The 24,335-nt window shown below is 32.8% G+C and overlaps 2 protein-coding genes across 2 annotated transcripts in view; both read left to right on the top strand.

Moving 5' to 3' along the window:
* LOC110282964 (uncharacterized) overlaps positions 1 to 24,335 on the top strand; it is a 70,783-nt gene that overhangs the window by 20,518 nt on the left and 25,930 nt on the right. The gene's annotated exons all lie outside the window — the stretch shown is intronic.
* On the top strand, positions 318 to 21,896 carry LOC107455228 (uncharacterized). The gene is made up of 3 exons (XM_087164251.1): positions 318 to 447; positions 10,667 to 12,254; positions 20,684 to 21,896. Exon 2 carries the CDS (start codon positions 10,679 to 10,681, stop codon positions 12,227 to 12,229), a length of 1,551 nt encoding a protein of 516 aa, XP_087020377.1. The 5' UTR covers positions 318 to 447; positions 10,667 to 10,678; the 3' UTR covers positions 12,230 to 12,254; positions 20,684 to 21,896.

Raw genomic sequence — 24,335 nt, 5'->3', positions numbered from 1 at the left:
TCAATTTGACAAAATGCTCATACGGAAGGTTTGTTAAGAAACAGTTGCATTTAAAAAAAAAAAAGAAAGAAAATTTCATGAAATTTAAGTTAGTTAAATTCAGCATTGTAAATTGCATATATTTCCTTGAAAATTTAAGATATCGATGAGGTCAATGTTCCAATTTATTTTCTATTGACAGCATTGCAATTGTAATGATTTGAGCAATATTATGTAATAATAAAAAAAGGAAGTTCGAGTTTCATTGGAAATAAAAACTTCGAAGCAATGTTTAGTTCCGTTTTTGTTAGAAAGGAAATGACTTACCTCAAATGAAAAATTACTCTTTAATCAAACGGCAGTGAAAACAGTTTGTTGACAGAATGACAACTCGCGGATTTCAAGCAATGAAGATGTGATTCAGGATGTTTTTATTGATTAAGGAACTCCCGGACAAATATTAAAAATGTAAGATAAAAAAACATTTTAATACTATAATTAATATATCATGGTTTATATAGTACTCAATTTATCTCTCGAATTTGTATATATATATATATATATATATATATATATATATATATATATATATATATATATATATATATATATATATTCAGTATAGTTACTATTATACTTAACTTTTTTAAACTTTTGATTTGCTTCAATTATTTATAACTTAGTTTTTAGAATTTATTATGCATTGGGAGATATATATTTAATATTTTCTAATTAAGTTTATCGCGTATTATGAACCAGATAAAAAGGAAAGCAGTTTTGTATTTCAGTAATTTCTTTTCTAAATAAATAAAAATATTACTTGTGTGACTAAAAAACCCTGATAAACAATTTCTAATATAACTTGAATGACAACAAATATATTAATAAATTTAACAAATAATAATAAGAGTAGACTTTTATAAGTAAATAAATTTATTTGCTTTCCAGTTTTGTACTTTTAATCTATCCTATTCTCGTAGCAGCAATCGCTTTATAGCTGAGTTTTTTTAAATGTGGGGAGCTACTGCAATCGAGTTTGTAACTTATTAATAAGAATTTCATAATTACCATCTGTTTCTACACAATGTATTCGAAAATAGGTAGAAATATTTGTGAGAGACGTCATTTTCGTGTTCAACCACCATAAAATAATTTTGTCTATCTAATCTAAAAAAATTAGTGAAAAAATATTTCTTCCAGTGGTATTCACTCATTTGTCTGTATTTGTTAATACATTGAATGCCACACGGTAAATAACTAAAATTAAATTTGCAAATATTAGGCAGATTTTGCTAGTATTTTAGATATATATGAACTTGAACTGAGTTCTACCACAGTGTACCTGTCCGCGAAGCGGACATTTCACACTTTCGTCGGTGATTGTGCCAGTGGGCAAATGGAATAATGGCGTTCTAAGTGGATAATAGCGGTGAATTGCAGAGGCGGTGGTCAGATTAAATCTGCGTTTAATCTATACGCATATTTAATAAATTATTAACATGTTTACGTAACACTAACGGATGGTTAAACTTGGTGTAAGGCTCTGCTACAACTGTGACCCGGTCGTCCTGGTATTCAACCGCTCGTACCGGGTTACACACTGTACTGAATTCAATGGATGCTATGGCTTGCCCGGATCGGACCCTTTTTACGGTTACTCCTTCGCCGGGTTTGCCGTAGTCCAAAGTATATGCTGTGGGTGTTTTAGAGTTTATTGATAATATTTAGATAGGATCATGTCTGAGAGAAAAAATGAAGTAATCGGGTTGTAGTATTTCATATCGGAATCAGAATTACAAATAAGAAAAAAGTGGTAAATTATATAAGCCTACGAATTGTATAGAAATAATGATGGATAAAACTCTACTAAAATGAATTTATTAAACTAAGAATCACAATTAATAAACTACCACATGAAAATATTTATTCGCTGTCCCGAGCAAGTTGACATCTCTGTGTATATAAATAAAACTATTTTCGTCTGTTCCATATTGTATTAATTTCTTCAAACCAATTTAGTAACTATAATAATATTTAAAAAAATAAAAACTCACTCAAATTATGTGTTTCTAATAATCTTGGCTTCGCCGCTCACCGGTGCCCCTAGTGATCCTACGAACAAACTCAGTGCCAGTCACCGGTGATCCCATGCCATTCAACGTGTTAATATGATTAAGAATATACAGGTACGTCCTGGATAATGATACTGAATCCTCATACATGGGCTGTTGTAAATAAGAGGGTTCCCTCTGTAGTGACCTTTCAATTGGCTACTCTTTAAGGGCAGACTGTAGCCAATGCTTGAATTCACCCAAGAAATTTAAATTATTTTTATTATTGCGTTATATTTTAAAGTTTGTTATTAGTTTAGCATTTTCACCTTGTTCTATATCACCAGCTGCGTCTTCAAATTAAAAATTAAATTTAAAAGTCTGCAATAGTATATTACATCACTACAACAAGCGAAGAACACATATATGGTCCCCAGACTAAAAAGCTGAAGAAACCCTACTTTAGAGAGTCTAAAACTTTGTATATATTGTGTACTGAACAAACCACTGTCGTTTTCCTTGCTTCTGGCAATCCTTGCAATCTGGGAAATATGGCCCCAATAGTTTGGTCAGGAGAACGGTTAAAAGTTTTGACAGCTTAATGTTATTTTACTTTTTGCTTATTTCATCATATCTCAAGAACTTTTTAGATAAATCGAAAATTTTCGACGCAAAATTAGAAATTTCGTTTACCCAAGGATAATTACACGCAAAAAATAAATTTTAGTAATTATTTAATATTTTTATTATTTTATTTAATAATAAATAAAGAAATTTTAAAATGTAACGTAAATAATTTTTCACATCATTTTAAAGTATCTTAATTTTACATGGCAAAATGCAAAATTTAAGCAAAATTAGTTGAACAATTCCTGTGAAATCAAATTTTAAAAAATTCGTGTATTTAAAACTCTATTTCTCAGAAACTATTTAACCGATTTCACTCAAATTTTGTGTTTTGCCATGTAAAATTAAATATTCTGAAATGTCTACCTTACGATTCAAATTTTATAATTGCGTATTAAAATTCCCTGAAAAAATTCTCGAAATATGGGGAAACACGCAAAAGAATTATTTTAACATTTGGGGGTTCAAACTTTTCATCGCTCTTTTAACCAAACTATAAGGACCATATTTCCCAGGTTACGGCTACCCCCAATATTTTGGGAGTCAAAAATCCGAATCAGTTGAAAAAACGGTACCTTTATTCAGAGAAAATACGTTTTTCGTTAAAATGATTTTGTAACTTAAAATATGATCTGCACTAGATAAATATCATACTTGTGGTCACCCTCTCGAACCTTTAAAATGGAGTTCTAGAACATGATCATTATATTAAAATTTAATCAGAGGGCCCCTTTTTTGTGCACTGTGCATCCAATGTTGCGAATCTACGCTATCTCACAGATGAAATTGGACACATAAATAAAAACAGTTATTCAAGATGTCTACTCTTGTCCCCCCTCTTCTAAAATAAAAACCGAGTAAGACACAAATATTAAATTTTTTTTCTACTGAGTAAATATTAAAAATACTTTTCTAATGCAGTACCTATCCTTGAAGAAGTTTTTTTATTTAATTGAAATATAGTGAAATCGTTGCTCGAACACTACTTAACCCTTTCGAAGGCCGTGGGAAGTATACTTCCCACCACTTTTATTTTAGGTTTCCATTTGCTAATAACTTCAGCTTTCTTGAAGTGCGTTTGAATAAAATTTGTTAGTTTAGAAAAAACGTATAATAGTTATGAAATACATAATTCTTTTTGAAGTTTATATCATTCATAAAATTTATTTTATAAATAAAGAAAAATAAAAGTCAATGAGTAATATATGGTCGTTTTAAATATATTTACCACCAAAAAAAATTGCCTTTTTATAAACTAAATGGGTTTTTTCTTTCTTACATCAATTACTATTCTTAAAACAATTTCAATTCCAAAAATACTTTAATTTACCTTTACTAGAAATAAATGGCCCAATGAAAGGGTTAAAATAAACATTTGTTAAAATTATTTACTCAATAATGTATTTTTAAAATTAAATGCTGCTTTGTTTTTTCAAAAGAAACCATAGATAACTAATTTTATATTAAATATTTAATCGAAGTATTAATACAAAGGTCATTAATTTTATAAAACCCGTGTCACTAGCTCATATGTGCAAAAACAATTTATCAAAAATATATATATATATTATTAAAAAAGCTTATATTCAAATTAGCTTAGTCGAACCGGAGTTTAGAGAATCGAACTCCAGTTCCGAGGGTCCGGGGTTCGGTCTTTGACTCCCACCGAGTACATGGAATATACGTGCTCGTAAAATCTGTGGAATCTAAAGTCCTGAGGACAGTCAATGAACAGTACCATGTGTACATTGATTTGGAGAGAATTTCCTATCCCTTCAGATCTATGTCTAAACTGAAGAAGTGGCCCCACCAATGAGTGGTGCTGTTATAGATCAGTGGGGTTTTGAGCTAAGACGTACTTTCATCCTTGCAATGCTTTCTTGTCAAACGAAAGGCTCACCTTTCTGATTTGATTCGCTAAGGCCAATGGCTGCAAGCTTGGTCTGTCCAAGTGTCATTCGAAACACCAACAACAACGTAGCTGGATTATCAATCAAAATTAAGATAAACGTGTGACGTGCAAGTTTTATTCGCAAAAAAAAAAGCTAGATGCATTCTAATACATAGATCAAGAGAAAGCAAACTTATCTTAAGTATCTGACTTTTTTGAAATTCAATTTCTCAGGGACTATTGGGCTGATTTTGCTCAAAATTCGCATTTTGCCATTTAAATTTGCATAACTTTAAAATTATGCAAAAAACTGTGTACCTAACCATTCAAAAATCTTCGCCTGCTATTAAATAAAATAATAAATATTTACTAAAATGTATTTTTTGCATGGAATTATCTTTGGGTAAACAAATTGTATATCTGCGTCAAAAATTTTTCGATTCGCTTAAAAAGTTCTCGAGATATAGCGAAATACGCAAAAAGTAAAATTAGCATTAAAGAGATCAAACTTTCTATTGTTCTCCTGACCAAACTATAGAGACCGTATGCCCCAGATTGCGGCTGCCCCCTATATGTTAGGGCTTAAAAACCTGTATCCGTTGAACAGAAGTGATGTTTATTTAGAGTAAGTACATTTTTGCGTCTGCTTTCGTAACTTAAAATATAGTCTGGACATATTAATTAACTCATTTGAAGTCACCTCTTCAAAGCATTACGATTGAGTCCGAGAACGTGAAGATTCGATATTAGGTCAAAAGTTATTTAGAATAGTCTATATTTTTTTTCTTTTGGCACTTCTTAAGTTGAAAACGAATAAAATTTGAAATGACCTGTTATATAATTGTTAAAAACCGTTATTAGGGAAAAACATATTTCTCTATTGACAGTTCAGTTATTTTATTTTGGTTTGAAAAGCGGAATAGGTAATACTAATGCAACTTTTTAAAAATGCATGTCATTTTCATATGTTATTCCATAAGTCATTACTAGAAAAGTTATATTTTTTTTTTAAACTATATATATATAAGTTTAAAATGAAGAATAAAACAAAGAAAAATTATAGACATATGAAAAAAAAAGGGGGGGGGGGGAAATAATAAGTAAAAAAAATAACAAACAACATTTTATTTAAAAAAAAAAAAAAAAAAAAAAAAATTTAAATGTTAATTAAAAAATCAGAAAAAAAAAATATATAATCTTTTCTTCAGCCCACACGATTATATCCGCAAAACAGAGTGCTTTCTGATATTGTATCAATAAAGCCAAAGCAAAATATATTAATACAATAGTGTGAGGAGCACTCAAAAAATCTTTTTATAAAATAACTACATAAAAATAGATCATAAAAAGTAAAAATAACATGTAGAAACAGATCATAAAATAAAATAAAATAAAATAATATATATATATATGTGTGTGTGTGTGTGTGTGTGTGTGGCTGGGTGGCGCAGTTGGTTTGTCGTCGGCCTTCTGAGCCCAAGTCTGCGGGTTCGATCCCCGGCCCAGACATCGGATTTTCGGGATGCAGAAAATCCTCAGCGGCCATGTCGTATGATTATGCGGCATGTAAAAGATACCTGGAGTGCCTTATTGGCTCTTGACATTTCTGGCAAAATTAAATTCCTAGTGCACTTTAGCATCCAAATAGAGTCTCGGTGCTGCCATCTAGTGTGGCAGAAACTAGACGTCCAAATTAACATGACCAACGGTATCTCACCCATTGTGGTGGTCCTGAAAGAGTGGATACCATCTCTGGAGAACGCACTAGGTCTGCTCATCGGCAGGACCGATAATGCAGCTCATTGGAAATAAATATATATATATATATATATATATATATATATATATATATATATATATATATATATATATATATATATATATATATATATATATATATATATAAAAGCTCACCGGACAAAAAATTAGTCACCCTAGTGCGCAAACACCGATGAATCCTTAGGCTTCGTTGGATGACGCAGTGGTCAAGAGACGTGCTCAACTGCATGCACACTGCTTCAACCTTATCAAAGACAAGTAGCTATCAGTGAAATATTTTTGTTTGAAGCGGAAATTGTGTGTAAATATGGGTAAGAGTAAAGATGTGATAGAGTGGTAAAAAGGGGCAATTGTGTTTGGCCGTGCCAATGGTCATATGGTGAATAAAGTTGCTGGATTTGTTGGCGTTTCAAAGCGGACTGTTCAACGTGTCTACAAGCAGTGGTGTAATATACGTGGTCACGAAAGACGCCGTCAGAAAGACGTGGTCACGAAAGACGCTGACACGAAAGACGTGGTCACGAAAGACGCTGAAAGCGAAATTGCTTTGCTCTAGCCAATATAATCTATATCAGTGGTCACCAACTGACGGCCCACGGGCGACACCCGGCCCGCGAAGCCTTTTTTTTGTGGCCCGCGTACTAAAATAAATTATTTGTCATTTTTTGCAGAAAATTTTTGTAAAAAATATATATGGATTTAAAATACTTTTATTTCATTAAAAAAAAAAACCTAATTTCTTCGTTTATGTAAAATTTAACATACCAAAGGTGCAAAAAATTGTATTTCCCAGGTGAAAATCAACTTATTTTAATTTGTTTAGTACAGCTTGATAAACGTCAAACAGTAATATTTAAGGTTCCTTCAAACATAAAATAGTCCTATATAAAATTTTGATAAAGTTGCGGCCCACCATTTGACTGGTGTTCTTAATTGTGGCCCCAGGCCTCATGTAAGTTGGAAACACCTAATCAATAGTATTCTCAGCTCACGTGTGTCTGCTCCGATACGAGCGGCTCACCAAGCTCTTTAAAAAGGCTCAAGCTGTTGCTATTATGACACAATTACTTCATTGAATTTATTTACTATATAAATTCATTTTTAAAAATAGACTGGTAGTTTTTAAAATTGAATTTCTGTTATTGCTCTTCAATTGATTTATATCATACTTGTAACACATTTTTATTTTATAGGAATAATTTTAATTAATTGATTTTCTTTCTGTTTACTGAATTATTGCAAGATTGATGTCCATCAACTGCTCTTAAGTAACTGTGCGTATTGTTGAAGAAGAGTTCTTAGTTATTCTTGAAATCCCATTTTTAACGAGAACAAAAAAATAAAAATAATTGTAGTCTACTCATTTAATACATTGTTAATTTTATATAAACTCTTTATAGCTAAAAAAACTACTTATTTTTAATAGAAGAATAATCTAATTTTTCTTAATTAAAGAAATCTTTATCTTAATATATAGAAGGAGATATCGTAATTATTCTTAATAATATAAGAAGAAATATTAATTAACATTAATTATAAAAAGATAAGTCTTAATTATTCTTAATTATAAAAGAAGAAATATTAAATAATCTCGATGATTCTGTTTAAATTATAGAATTCATTACTCTCTTATAGAGAGAAAGTATGATGAAATTTCGATATCTTATGGAGAAATTTGTTTTCAAAAATATGCCTGCTTATTTTCAGGGATGACACGTATCCTGCAACAAATTATTATTTAATTTAAATGTAACTCTGATTATGAACAACGCGACTTGATGTCTATGTTAGTTATATTCTGTTTAAGAATAAAAAGTATTTATGGGCATTAATGTATTGCAGACCACGTATAATGTTTAAATAATGTTTGCATTTCAAGTATAATGTTTGTTTTTCAAGAATGCTTTTTTAATTAAAAAAAAAAGCAACGATAAAAAACTTTGTTTCCAATGTTTTATGCTAAATAGAGGCACTAACGACGGTTGGTACACAATGCTGATCCCATTGCTTCCATAATGTGGTTGATCACGCAAATGGGGAGACTTATTCCATGATCTTTCTGGGTCACAACGAACTGCTTCAAGAAGCTTTTCTTTTTAAAAGATGCCAATGTTTTACGCTAAAGGGTCGCACTAAGGACGGTAGGTACAAAATGCTGATCACATTGCCTTCGTAATGTTGTTGATCACGCAAATCTGGAGGAGTTTCTCATGATTCATCTAGAACACAACCGACTGCTTCAGAAATGTTTTTCGTTTTGAAAGTAATCAGAGAAAACTGGATTTCCAATGTTTTAAGCTAAAGAGAGACCAAACGACTGTCTATGACGCAAATGTGGAGGTATTTTTAATAATTTATCTGGATCACAACGAACTGTTTCAGAAATGCTTTTCTTTTCAAAAGAAACAATACAGAACTTAGGTTACCAATGATTTATACTAAAGGGTCGTACTAACAACGGTCAGTACAAAATGCTGATCACATTGCCTCTGTAATGTCGTTGATCGCGCAAATCTGGAGGATTGTTTTATGATTCATCTGGAACTAAACGGACTGTTCCATGAATGATTTTCTTCTTGAAAGTAATGATAGAAAATTGAGTTTCCAATGCTTTATGCCAAAGAGTCGAACAACGGTCGTTACAAAATGCTGACCGCATTATTTCCGTACTGTTGTTGATGGCGCAAATGAGAAGGCTTGTTTCATGATCCCTCCTCTGGATCACAACGGGCTGTTCCAAGATGATTGATATCGTGGAGTAGAATTTAGGAACGGTATAGTAGCTCTGGATCTTCATACAATTGGTAACCATCGATGGTCCATGACAATTTAGCCTCGTCACTCAGATACCGCCATTTCAGAAGCTTCATACAATTGACATCCATTGGTGGTTCATGACAATTCATCCTCGTCATTTGGATCCCGTCATTTCTGAAGCGTCATACAATTGACAACCATTGGTGGTCCATGACAATTTAGTTTCACCATTCGGTCCCACCATTTTTGAAACTTCATACAATTGACAACCATCGGTGGTCCATGACAATTTAGCCTCGTCATTCGGATCCCGCCATTTCTGAAACTTCATACAATTGACATCCATTGGTGGTCCATGACAATTTAGCCTCACCATTCGGTCCCGCCGTTTCAATCCCACCGTTTCAATCCCACCGTTTCAATCTCGCCGTTTCAATCCCACCGTTTCAATCTCGCCGTTTCAATCCCACCGTTTCAATCCCACCGTTTCAATCTCGCCGTTTCAGTACCACTGTTTTGATCTCTCCGTTTTGGTCCCGTTGCCATGTCAGTCCCTTTCCAATCCAGTCCTGTTACTAATTCGATTTGTCTATATTGATGGGATTTAATAGCCCTTATGGTTATTTTTGAATGGCCTTAAATATATTTTTTAGTTTAATTGAATATTTCATTTCTCTAAGGGACAAAATATCATGAATTTTAAATGGTTACCAAATATTTAATAAAATATTAAATGTGAAAAGGGGAAAACCAAGTTTTGAATCACCTTTTTCCCTATTCTATCAGTGGCGTGACTGAAGTGAGTTGGAGAAAATCTCCCCCCCCCCCCAAAAAAAAAACACATATAAAGTTCAAAAATAAACATTTTATGAATGTGATAAAACATCTTGTAGCTATTCATAACATTAATCTATCTTCTTTTTCCATTATAGTTGATTTGTCATTTCAATTACTATCGATCTTCTCGGAGTAATAAAGCATCAAACCATTGAGTGAAGATTCAAAGCAAGCTAAATTATAATTTAACATCACATCTGGAATACAATGTAGCGTTTATATGAATCTTCGATTTTGAAAAGTAAAAGCAAGATCTAAACTTTAACAAACTTTCATTTAACATAACGAGTAATTCATCAGATTTCGATATATCTTTTGTTTTCTCTTCCTTTAAAAGTAAACTTGCTGCCCCCAATATATACTCGTTTTTTTCCTTTATTTTCGATAAGGAAATGAGACTGAAGCTTTGGAACCAAAATGGAGGGACCTAAACATCATGCTTAGACCTTTGGTTTAGAATAGGATTTCATTATAATATCACATTAGACCTACAGCAATTGGGCTCTCGTTGACAATCTGGTGATTATCCAAGAAGAATGTGTATTTTAAATGTGCATTTCTGAAGTTTCATACATTTGGCAACCAATGGCGGTTCATAACATTTCGGCCTCGCCATTTCGCTCCCGCCGTTATTTTGTTTTAGCAAATTCCATTTGCCAATTTTTTGAAACTTCTCATTTATAACATTTTCAATTGTTATTTAAGAACATTATTAGCATTTACCAAAACTTTATATCATTTTTAGATCGAACTATTCATGGAGTTTCATTGGAAGGCATTTTCAACCATTCTTCAATTGATTTTGTTAAAGTCTATCATAAACTTAGAATGTTTTTGTTCTCCATTACCTGATGTGACGTATAAAGACATCGAAGATTTGAATGCAACATGCAAGGGATTAGATTCTTGTGTATTACCAAGAAGAGAGAACATTATTGAACATTGCAACTGCGGTGCTTCTTGCAATCTTATGGGGACATGTTGCGTGGACTCGAAATATAGAAACAAATACATAGAACCACTAAAAAACATAAGGTGCCAAGATTTTAACTATCGTAAAAAAGTCCGTTCTTTACCTATGATAAGCAGTTGCGATTCCAATGTACTATACGATGAAACGACTGAAAATCTTTGCAAGAGCAGTGGCGAAGAGTTAAACGATCCATTCTTGAAAATACCCGTTACCGATCCTGTAACAGGCATTTCATACAAAAACCACTATTGCTTCGCTTGTAATAGAAATAATGGAGAAGAAAAGCCAGTACCATGGAACTTAAAATTGAAGAGCGATTGCATACATCAAAAACTGAAAAACTCAACAATTCCTAAGCTACACTCTGATGGTGAAAAATGGTTCATAACCCTTGAACAGGAAATTGCAATCGAAGTTTATTTGCATACATCTATTCCGGGAAAACTGAAAAGTATTGTCCCTCATTGTTACTTTCTTGTGTGGTCAGAATGTGCTTCGTACTGGTCTGGTGATCCAAACATTAAAAGAAAATGTGAGTCTTCTTATATGGCTCTAACAAGAGTTCTAAGCAGTGATGGCACATTTTATATAGAATACCGAAATCCACATTGTGCTGTTTGCAATCATCATAGTATTGATGACATGGAATGTCTCCAAACGGTAACAATCTCTGATGATTTCGATGATGATGATAATGATAATGACGAGAGTGATGATGACAAAGACAATGGTGACGTGAGAGATGGTAACGATGATAATGATGGAGACGAATATGATGGTGGTGAGAATTATGATGATGGAAATGAAGGAGGCGAAAATGATGGTGACAATAATGATAGTGACGAAGGTGAAAGTGGCGGGGATGAGGATGACGAGAATGAAGGTAGTGAGAATGATGGTGACGAAAATGAAGATGGCGAAAATGATAGTGACAAAAATGATGATGACGATGATGATGATAGTGACAAAGGAGATGATAACGAGAGTAGTTCTGATGAGGGTGAAGGTGGTGATAATGATAATGAAAAGAATGATGGTGACGAAGAGGAGGGTGATGAAGATGAGGGTAACGAGAATAATGATGACAAGGATAATAGTGACGAGAATTATAATGACAATAATGACAGTAGCGAAAATGATGGTAACGAGGGTGATGACGATGACTATGATAATGACGAGGATGACAATAAGAATTCTTTGAAAGACGGTATCTTTTTTGTTAAGTTATACAATCTTCAGAACGAAACGGATTGTAAAGACAACATGGTGTATGATTATTTTGCAAAGAGCTGTAGAAAAATGCCGAAAGCACAGTGGCGTAAGAAATTCGGATAGTGCAAAAACACTTAAAGTGAAAAAGGTAAAGTGCACTGAATCGCAACACTTCTGAACTAAATATATAGAGTTTGGCACAGAATAAGGTTAATTTTCGAAGAAACATTTGGTGTAGAAATTTGGGTGCCATTTTTTTTCTCAATATTCGAAAATCACACAAAAATGAAATTCCTCTTGCATTAGTTTAATTCAAGCTTAAAATTATTAACACTGAAAATTGGTCTAAGAAAACACACAAATATCATTTATATTAAAAAAAAATTTCTGCAGTAAAGTAAATGTTTCGACAAAAACATATAATTACATTAAAAGAAATATAATTATTTCTAAATTTAATATTCTCAGAGATAGTTTTTAAGTTAAAATTATCCGTGCCATTTTTAAAACTAATGTCCTTTCTTAACCTAAAAGATATCCACTTCACAGCTGCAGATTCTCCAAAATTTCCGGCAGCTTTTATTTTTATGTTTAAGGTGATAGCCAAACTTACTCTTTTCTATTTCTACCTTAGATTTATAAATATAGTTGAAAATGCTTTAAACAACCACTAGAAGTTAACAAATTGAACACATATGAATAAATATACAATAATCATACAAAAATCCAAATTCTTGACTATATGCCTAGCCATGTCATGTTAGATCCGATGAATCAGTGAGGGTTGGCCAGAACAATTCTAAGTCATACATAAGTAAGTTTAAGTTTTCGGAAAGCATGCAATTCGCGATCGCAACGAACTATAGGGGGCGTTGTTGTATGAGACGCTTACCTGCGATTTCTATATGAACCGTCATTCAGTTACTCTGGAGACGTCGTTAATGTAGCGTGTAGCATTGCAACGTTCCTTCTTTAATGTGGCTTATTAAATTTGAAAAAGAAAAATGCTTGATCTTCTTTCTTATACAACCGAAAACAAAATGGTATCTCTTTTTATTAGAGAAGGAACATCCAAAACACATCGGAAAAATATTTGTACATTAACAGAAAAAAATATGTATATTCTTATAAGAGTTAAAACCTAATGCCCGAGAAATAGTATTACTAAATTTAATGATATAACATGAAATCCCATTTAAACTTTACATTCTATAGTTTTAAGAATCATATTAGTTCAAAAATTAAAATGAACAAAAAGTATACATAAGCCTCATAATTTTATGAAATTTAATTTTGTAAACAACGTTTTTTGACAACAATTTTTATCAAAAAATTTCAAGTTTCAATAAAAATCATTATTTAGAAACTAAGAAACGTAAAATAAAGAATGCTGACGAAACAAAAACAAAAAAAAAAGACAATTCTTTTTTGTCGCCATTTTTAGTGCTACGAATATTCGTCTTTGGGATTTGCCAAAAACAAAACAAGATGCAATTTTATTTTTTCAGGAGGGAAATATTTTACCGAAAAAACGAAAATGTACCAATTCCCACAACATAAAACTTTATCTTGGTAAACGTACGTTTTGGAAATGTTATTTCATTTGGAATCTTATTCATCAGAGTTCATATGGCGATATGATTGTTTTGAATCTATGCTAAACTCTATATCGGCTCATTTTCCACCGAAATCCGATTAACTATTTTGATTTTAAATAAAGTGTTTTATTTTATGAATTGTCGCAAAAATTTTAAGTGTAGATTAGCGGCTCTTAAAAACCGCCAAATCTGTAGCGGCGGTGGCGTTAATACGTTAGTACCGAATTTTTATTCCATACTTTTCTGAATCATATTACTTCAAACATTGGAATATACAAGAAGTATACATAAACACATAATGTTATACCATTTAATTTTTCAAAAAAAGTATTTTGAGAACAATTTTTATCAAAAAATTATAAACTAAAAAACGGAAAAAACGGAATTCTTAGAATAAAAAAACGATTTTAAGAATTCTTTACATTGAAATAAAAACTTTCATATTGTTTCTTTTTTTATTATTCTTATAGTTCTTAATCAGACGTAAAAACCCATTCTGTAGTGTAGAGAACCATGATCAAATGAAAAAAAAATATTTACAAGCAAATTTTTTATTGTAAAAATCATTGCACTTACCTGATTTATGATTCCCGGAGAATTCCAAAATGATAAGTTCCTTGTTTGAAAACTTTAATCTCAAATAATAGATACATAGTTTATACCTTCATTACTTTTAGATAACATACTACACAGCAAAATTTTATAATTGATATGAATTTGAATATGTAGCTAAAAACAGAATTGCTGAATTCTAGTTGAACTTATTCTTTCAAAATTAAAAAAAACTTACCAAGAAAACGATTTAAATTAATTAAGAATCAGCACAAATGGCACTATTTCAAGTAATTTCTATAATTTTTTATTGTTGTTTTCCGAATTATATGGATACAGAAATATATACTATTCTATAACTATTACAATTCTGTATGTTCTGAATTCATATTTATTCACTGGAATGACGAAAGCAATGTTGACTTCACTTTAATTCGTAATGAATTGAAGACAGAAGAAATGCATTTTACCTTAATACACACATCTGTAACAGTATCCGAAATCGGAAGTCATCAGTTGCAAGTTTGTTGATAATAGAAATTAAAAATTATTGAAGAATTTTTCTTCAAATGTTTGGCGTGTTCTGTTCCCGAAAGATTTACTAATATTCTGGAGATTTTTTTCAAGTTCTTCGGCCTTTTCCTTAGGGAAATTTTGTTTCCTATTTGCTGCTAAAAAATGGCGTCTGATTCAGTCAATGACTTTGATGGAACTAAATGAAAACGTGATAAATTAATGTCCGATATTTACAGGCTCCCGCTAGACGGCGTACTCGAGCGTTGCGATCGCGAATATTGCAATTCTCCTTTTATTGCCTATTTAGGCCTGTAAGCAAGACGATTAAGAGGAACAACTCTGGTACTCAAACTATTTCATTTATAGCTGAATCCCTATTTACTTTTTCTCGGGTACGAAGCAGTGCTGAGTATATGTTAGAACTGTTAAAAAAAGCTTGGTAGTTACGAAAAAAAAGCTAGAATGAAATGTCTTTCTGACCACTACTTTCTTTTTTCCGTTGTAATATAAAAAGACTTTCTATCCTTCCATTGGAAAAATAATTTTGGTAAATAACAAAAATAGACGGACTTGATGTCTAGATCTATTCCCTGTGCTTTTTTCTTGTATTAGAGAAAATAGTTATTGATTGCAATTGATTATTATTTTTTAAAGTAAAATAAACAAGTTTTAACAGAATTTTTGCGTCCTGTTTCAATATTAGTGCTGCAAGGAAACGCTAATCCCAAAGGGTGCGGCAAAGAACATTGTCGCGATGAAAGTATTAAATGCTTTTCCACAAATTGTCAATGTAGGTTTTTTTCCTCTGTGCACAGCAGTTTATCATTTAACGTATTTATTAAAATAAGGTAATAAACAGGGTTAAATAAAAAATATGAGCGATACCTTGAATTGTAGTATATTTAAAGTTTACTTTCTAAACCTCTAGTATCAACTAAGCATTTCTTGTTCTAGCCGATAGAGGACTCTACTGTAACTGGGTTAGAAAGAAAGTTTGCTATGAGATCAAGTCCTTATAGAGTTAATTCATTGATTCAATCTAAATTTTAATTTTCGGGGTGTTTTTTCTCCTCTCTAGCCACAAAAGAGGTGTTCCGATTAACCCATGACATATCAAACTCATGGCTTCATAGGAAACTTCATAGTTTCATGTCTACATAAGTCAAATTTGTTATTCAGGAACAAGATTTTTATTTTAAAGATACTAATACCAAGTTCTTAAAAAGAACTAGCATTCTGTGTGTATCTCAAAGTTGCTATTTTGTAAATAAATGAAAGATAAAGTTCATGATGTCTCTTTTGATTTGAAATGCACCGAATGTTATGGCAAATATGAGTTGGGACACAAATTTTGCAATCAGTCTTAACCAATCAACAGTTAATATCTGGATTTTTAATATCTTTTGTTTCACAATAGTTTATATAAAACTTCCTGCATTCTATTACTTGCACCGATACTATTAAGTTCTATTGATTTATTATTTATAATGAATATGAATATCCAATTTACAACAAAATTGTTATTCATTTATTTGGTTGGTAATTAAATTCCCGCCATTTTGTTAACTTTTTAAAAAGTTGAAAGTATTTTATAACAGTCGTTGAACAGTTGACCCGATTATGAGTTTACGACTACTAATGTTAACTCCGTGAGCTTGTAGTTTTGAACCCAATTTAGAACGCAAGAGAACGCCTGGATAAATTACTGGGAGAAATTTGCCTTCGTGGAGAACATTTTGATGGAACTAACCCACATTTACGTTACATTGGAACGGAAAATCACGATAAGCTCCCACGGTTAGCCTGACGACAAAAAGACTCTAACCCGCCTACCACTGAAGATGTTTTACGTCAGCTGTGATCCGTGCGAGCCGGTAGAGGAATTCCTATCGACCAGCCATCGCTGGGATTCGAACCCGGGGCATCTTATTGGGAGACCAACGCTCTATTCCCTGAGTATCCACGGCTCAGTATAAAGTATTTTATTTTGTTATATAACCGTCGTTGAACTGCTGACGCAAATTATGGGTTTACGACTACTAATGTTCCGTAAGCTTATGATTTTGAACCAATCCCGAATACAAAGGAAACTCTTGGATCAGTACCCCCAGAGGTTTGATTTGTTATGAGAACATGGAGGATTCAGTGACTCGACAGATTTAACGTGCTCCAGTCACCATTTACTTACACGGGGAGTGAGTCTTGGGTCGGTTGAAATCGAACTTATGACCTCTTGACATTTTGATGGAACTAGCCCGCATTTGTGGTACAGGGAGAGGAAGACCACGAGAACCTCCCGCGGTTAGCTTGACAGCAAGGGGGCTCTAACCCATGATCCGTCTATCACTCTGGATAGGTGGATCATGTGGTCGGTGTGGATACTTCACGGTGTGGATAATCACTGTGGATATTTCACGTCAGCACTGTGGACGGTGCAGGCCGGATGCGGAATTCGTATCGACCAGTCATCACTGGGATTCGAACCCGGGGCATCTTATTGGAAAGAACGCTCTATCCCCTAAGGCAACGAAAAATCCCATTTTCTTTGTAAATAAATGAAAATTCCATTTTCTTTGCCCATTCGATTTTCTATGTAAAAGTTTATTTAATCTCTCCTTATCGAACTCAACTGGACGGCCAAATTCCAATTTTTTTTCTAAACTTGGCATTCTAAAAACATGTGGTTCTTTTAGATATAGTCTCCTCTCCCTAGATCGCAATTGTCACGAATAGCTTCCGTGACGTTAGGTGCTTGATGAAAATCAAAAAAAGAAAGAAAAAAAAGCAGGTGTCGAAAATAGCCATTTTTATCAACTTTACATTCGATTTTAATTATCTGAAAATTAATATAAACTAATTCGAGCAAAGAAACAAAACATAGATTACAATTGAACAAAACATCCTCTTTCGAATAATACATAATAATCAAAAACATTTAATGGCAATTGGGACGCATAAATTATAAAAAATAGCGAGAACATTGTCGCCTATCTAATGGATTAATTTTAAGCAAATCCAATCCTATCTAGCCCAATTACAAACGCAACCAGTGAGTACTTTTTCTTTTAAGAATAAATTAAAATAGGGATGACTGATCTATAAACTATATAACTATTTTCTGACATTACAAAAATACATGTAAAGAAACGGAGAAAATTAATATTACAATAATCCGTAACACAATGTAAAGTCTTCGCCGCATATTGGATTCTAGGTATGGATTCTAAAGTCACCGCATATAGTACTTTTGTACTATACGAGCCAGGTTCCTCATATCAGTGCCAGTTTGCGCCAACTGTAACCTCCAAGAATTCAAAGTACTTCGACTGTCTGGACCTACTAGTAATTATTGCACTAAAGAGAGGAATAGCAGAATATTGGTAGTAGTACTAGTACTTTATTTACGTTGTACTACGAGGGTTGCTATTTATATTTCTGGCCTAATAATGAAAAAAAAACAAATATGTAGGATCGAAATTGGTTTTATTGTTTTTCAAAATATTCTCCATGATGATCAATACACTTTTGCATGCGTTTGAACCAATTTTCAAAGCACTTTTTTCCAGTCCGATTGAGGTAACTCCAAAACATGCATTTTGAATGCATCAACCGCTTCTTCGGGGGTCGAAAATCGTTGTCCACGTAATTTATTTTTGATGTGTGGGAATAAGAAGAAGTCATTGGGTGCCAAATCAGGGCTGTACGGCGGATGACCCATCAGTTCGATCTTTCGCTCCGTCAGAAATGCTTTTGTTTGAGTCGATGTGTGAGAGCTCGCATTATCATGATGAAGAATGATACGCCTGTTCTTCTGCATTTTTCGAATTTCTCCGATGACTTCTGGCAAACAAATGGTCGTGTACCATTCAGAATAGACCGTCCTGCGTTGCTCTAACGCCACTGTTGCCACATGACCGTTAATGCCGAAGAAACAGGCAATCATTTGTTTCGATGCGCTTCTTCCTCGAACAACTTTTGTTGGTTTTGCCTCGTCTTGGAAGACCCATACAGTTGATTGCTGTTTTGTTTCCGGCTCATATGCATAGATCCATGATTCGTCACCTGTGTAAATGTTATACACAGCCTTTGATGTACCTTGAACGTATTTTTCCAACATTTCCTTGCACCAATCGACACGAGCCTTTTTTTGAGCGTTTGTCAGATTATGCGGGATCCAACGCGAACAAATTTTTTTTGCGCTCAAATGTTCATGCAATATTTTATTGATGCTAGTCATACTAATGTCCAAAGACGCCTCTATCTCACGGTATGTCACATGACGATCTTGCTTTATCAGTTCACGCACAGCATCGATCTTTTCTGGCACAACAGCGGATTTTGGACGACCTGCACGGGATTCGTCCTGGATCGAACATCGACCACGATTAAATTCGTTATACCAATTTTTTACAGTGCTGTAGGATGGCGCTTTATCGCTGAATAAAGAATTAAGTTCATCGAAGCACTCTTGTCTTGACAATCCACGTCGAAAGTTATGAAAAATAATGGCACGAAAATGTTCACGATTCAATTCCATTTTTTGAAAGAGAAGAACTTTTCAATTTACTGTCAACAACACAAATGAAACTATAATGGTAAATCTTCTGCTGAATTTATGTTTAAAAATATCAAATTTTCATTAAAATCGTCTGCGGTAGCCTAGCAACACTTACTGTTGCCAAGGTCAGAAATATAAATAGCAATCCTCGTAACACAATGAAAAGTCTTCGGATCTAAGTCTTAAGTCTTCGCCGCATATCGGATTCTAGGTATGGATTCTAAAGTCACCGCATATAGTACTTTTGTACTATACGAGCCAGGTTCCTCATATCAGTGCCAGTTTGCGCCAACTGTAACCTCCAAGAATTCAAAGTACTTCGACTGTCTGGACCTACTAGTAATTATTGCACTAAAGAGAGGAATAGCGGAATATTGGTAGTAGTACTAGTGCTTTATTTGCGTTGTACTACAGCTACACGATGAACTATTGGCAATAGTCTGGAAAACATTCCCGAGAAAAGACATGCCATCATGATTTTGATTCTCTGCAGAGGGGATGGCTTCCTCTCTTTGGTTATCAGACGACCTGCACGCGAAGTCGATGACTTCACGGTCAATCAGTTAAATGGTCATCCCTCTCTCACTGACCGAAATCAGTGATGCTTGGTTTCAGAGTTCTACTAAGAACCGCGTCTTTACGATCAGTCCACTGCTGGAGAAGATTAGGATTGGAATGTGAGTTCTTGTGATACATCAAGATCTCCGAGCTTTAGAACTTAACAAAATACTTATGCACATTTACAAATATTTTTTTTTTGGTAGATTTATCAAAATATTTTATTGGCAAGATATCTTATCAAGATATTCAAGATTTTTATTTCCAGAATCAGGCAAACAAGTACATATATATAAATTAAAGAACACACAAATTTAAATTTAAATTTTGTATCCTATTGAACAGTAGTTACAGAAAGAAAAACATTTAAAACTATTTGAAAAATAAATTTTACGGTGAAATCTCGATTTTAAACTTGAACAAACGTATTTGATGCAAGATACGTAGCTCAAATTTGATCGTGAAATCTTCTCAAAATGTTTTTTTTAAGACAGTTTTCGCACATTATAAGCATTCAGAAAATTCAAAAAAAAAAAATCGATTTTTAGTAAAAATTCACTGTAATAATTGTATTAAATTGGAAAGTTTCAATTCAGATACTAATATCAGCATTTAAGGCGTATTATGCATACAAAATTATAGCATTATTTGTCATAAACTTTCGAACTGTTTTATAATTTGGGACACCTTATTATTTGAAATACCATTTTGCGGGAAAAGCCTAATGAATACTATAATTTTTAAACATCATTTTTATTAAATAATATTATTTACAAAATCTTATATTATTTTTAGATCAAGCCATTCATGGAGTTACAATGGAAATCATTTCCTAAATCTCTTCTATTGGTTTTGTTCAAGACTCTTATAAGCTTAGAATGTTTTAAGACAATTTTATCTGACGTTACATACAAGGATATCCAAGAATTGAATGCAACATGCAAGGGTCTAGACTCTTGCGAAATACCCAGAAAACATAAAGTTTTCGAACATTGCAACTGTGGTGTTTCCTGCAATCTCCTCGGAACATGCTGCGCAGATTCTAAATATAGAAACAATCAAGTTGTACCTCTTAAAAACTATGATTGTGAATATTACCAGCATAAAGGACAAGATTTATATTTACCTATGATAAACAGTTGCGATCCCGATATGTTATACGACGAAACCACAGAAAAGTTTTGCAGCGGAAAGGCGGAGAAGTTAAAAGATCCTTTCTTGGCAATACCCGTTACTGACCCAGTAACAGGTATTTCATATAAGAACCACTACTGCTTCGCTTGCAACAGAAACAATGGAAAAGAAAAACCGATACCATGGGATTTAAGACTAAAAAATGAACATGTATCTTTTGAGCTTAAATCAATTCCAGATGTGCGTCGTGGTATAGATTCATGGTACATAATCCTTGAGGAAGGACTAAAGCTGGATGTTTCTATTGTCGTGCGTATACCGGATCAATTAAAAAGTAATTTACCCTATTGTTATAATTTCGATATGACTTCGGAATGCGCTGATGATTGGACTGATGAAGATATCGAAAAGAAGTGCATGTCTTATATGGCTTTGACGAGAATTCTAAGTAATGATGGAACATTTTATAGCTATTATCGAAACCCACATTGTGCCATTTGTAATTATGAAGATATGAATGACAAGATATGCCTTGTTCCGGTAGACAAAAATTACGGTGAAAGGATTGGGCAATATGCAATCCTTTTTGTTGAATTATCGTCCCTTCAAGAAGAAACATTGAAGTGCGGAAAGAATATGGTGTATGATTACTTCAAAAAGAATTGCCGAAGTATACCGAGAGCACGATTTCGTTATAAATTTGGGTAGAGTGCCTGAAACCGAATAAAAAAATTGTGCTTGCATAATTTGGCTGCGTGCTATCTTTCTTGTTTAAATATCGGAAAGAAATATTGAAGTGCGGAAATAACATATGGCATGTAATTATTTCAAAAAAGAACTACAGAAAAATAAAGAGAGCATGATTTCGCTATAATTTTGACCTAACAAAATAATTATGATTAAATGATTTGGCAAAACGCAATCTTTTTTGCTGAATTATCTACCCTTCAGGAAGAAACACTGAAGTGCGGACATTAAAAATGGCATATGATTTTTCAAAAGTACGGCGGAAAATACAAATGGTTTTGCAATTAATTTGGATGTAGATTTATTAAACCGAATCAAGAGAGGAAAAAATTCAAAAAAATCAGCAAAAACAAAAAGTTTTATTCTTTTCAAACTATGCCAAATAGTGTTTTATAATAAATAGTTCGAGGAAATTTCCCTATCGGATCCTAATTGCGCCAACTGCAAATGCCAAGCCCACTGCTTGGATTTTTTAAATTAAAACGTACTCTTATGAATTTCACCCTCCAAGACTGCACTTCAGTTGCATTGATTTATTTAATTATTTACTTATTTATTTTTACATACTTGCGTACCAAAAACTGGTTGTCACTAAAACTTGGCGACATTTTTGGTGGTGGATCCGATACGGAAATCTTCTCTTTATTATTTTTATTACAATTTTTTCTCTCTCTCTCCTACTTTCTGAAACTTTAACTTAAGTCCCTACAAAAAATTATTTCTTTCTTACAAATATTTCTGTTAAAAAAAACAATAAATATGTAATTACATTTTTTTAAAATTATTTTTAAATTACTTTTTTTATATGAAATGATTGTAAACGTATGAACTCTATTCTAATTGCGCAGAAAATAAATAAAATAAATAAATAAAAAAATAAATAAAAATAAATAAATGTGTGGTGCTACGAAAAGAATACGAAAAACAAATGAAGAGTATAGTGGAGGATGCGGGCAAGTGACATTTTCAGGAGTATTAGTCAGAGAAAAATAACTTAAGGTGGTTGCCTTATTCTGGGTATGTTTGTAACAGAATTGTTTTTGTTTTCACTTTTATTTTAACATGACTAGTAACTAGTCCTCATTAGTTTTGATCATGCTTGCACCGCTTTTATTTCTAATGAGGTATCGGCAAATTAAATGAGGTAAAGAATTGTTCGATACGCCTTATATTAAACCTATAACAAAAATAGTTCGGATACCGCTTTTATTTACTAACCCTGATTACAGCCACTCTGAAAATGTCACTTTCCTGGGTCACCCACTAAGCTCCTGAAATAATTGCAGATGTGAGTGATTGATTTAATATAATCTTGAAACTCACACAAAACGTCTTCGCATAGTGAGCGAAAAGGACATCTTTTTTTTCCAGAGTTCAGTAAACTCTGCTGTTAGAACATTAAAAATTAAAATCCTCTATATTCACTTAATCATCTGAGTTTATATTTTTCATACATTCTGACTTTGGTAAAATAATTTCAATGTCAAAAAAATACTGTTTTGGGGGCAGATTTTAAACATAATTTGATCAAAAACCATGCACTTTCAATAAAAAAAGAAAATTCAAAATACCTAAGATATTAACCCTTTGCAGTGTTAATAAGTTTATAAGAAGCTATCATACTAATTGGGAGTGATTTTTATTCGACAAGCATAGTCTGCAAATTAATAATATAAAAATAATTGCTCTGAAAGAGATAAACGCTTTTACCTGTTAGAACAATTATTTTTTCTACAAGCACTGAACCTCTCATTCTACGTTTCGGATGATGCCGGATGTGTATCCTTATTGTTGTCTTATGCCACTTGTCAATACTGACAAGCCTGTTTTTAAGACAGAAGGGTTAGCTTATTCCGTTTTCCCAGTATTCCCATATTCTATGACCAAGAATTTGTCTTCTGCCACACACATGTCAAGACCCGTTTTACAGGGAGGATACATTCGCGCACCATCTATCTGCAGATCATATTTTTGACCTGAACCAGAACAAGATCTCAATTTTTGATTCAGTACTCCCCGAGGTATTGATTTGTCATGGGAACTTGAAGGACTTTAAAAAAGCGGGTTAACTCCATCAAAAAGTCCTCCACGAAGGCAAATTTCTCCCAATACTCGATCCAGGAGTTCCCTTGTCTTCTGGATTGGGTTCAAAATTACAAGGCAAACGGGGTTGAACAGTTGTCGTCGTAAACCCATAAAATTGGGTCAGCTGTTCAACTAAGGTTATAATATAATATTATAAAATGTGCGTGCATAAACCCTTACAAACCTTATAAAATTATACATTCAGACAAAAATAAACTAAAGTTAAAATATCATGTTAAAAATAAATAAAAAAAGGCCGCAGCTTTTAGAACAAAATTATTTTCAAATTTGAAATTCCCATACCCAAATTGGTTAAGATCAGGTACTTGGATAAATGCAATAAAACATTTGTTTCCCAGTGTTATTCTTTATAATTGATTGTTGGTTTTAATTATTTAAATAAACAATTATGGACAGTGGTTAGATATATAAATTACAGTTGGATATATAGATTTTTACATTTAGGGGAGAGTGGAATCAA

The sequence above is a fragment of the Parasteatoda tepidariorum genome, chromosome 5 (genome assembly GCF_982258835.1).
Source record: "Parasteatoda tepidariorum strain Cologne lab strain chromosome 5, Ptep-v5.0, whole genome shotgun sequence".
NCBI classification, from domain to species: Eukaryota; Metazoa; Arthropoda; class Arachnida; order Araneae; family Theridiidae; genus Parasteatoda; species Parasteatoda tepidariorum.
Note: the sequence above shows the minus strand (reverse complement) of the source record. Positions and strands in the feature narration are given on the sequence as shown.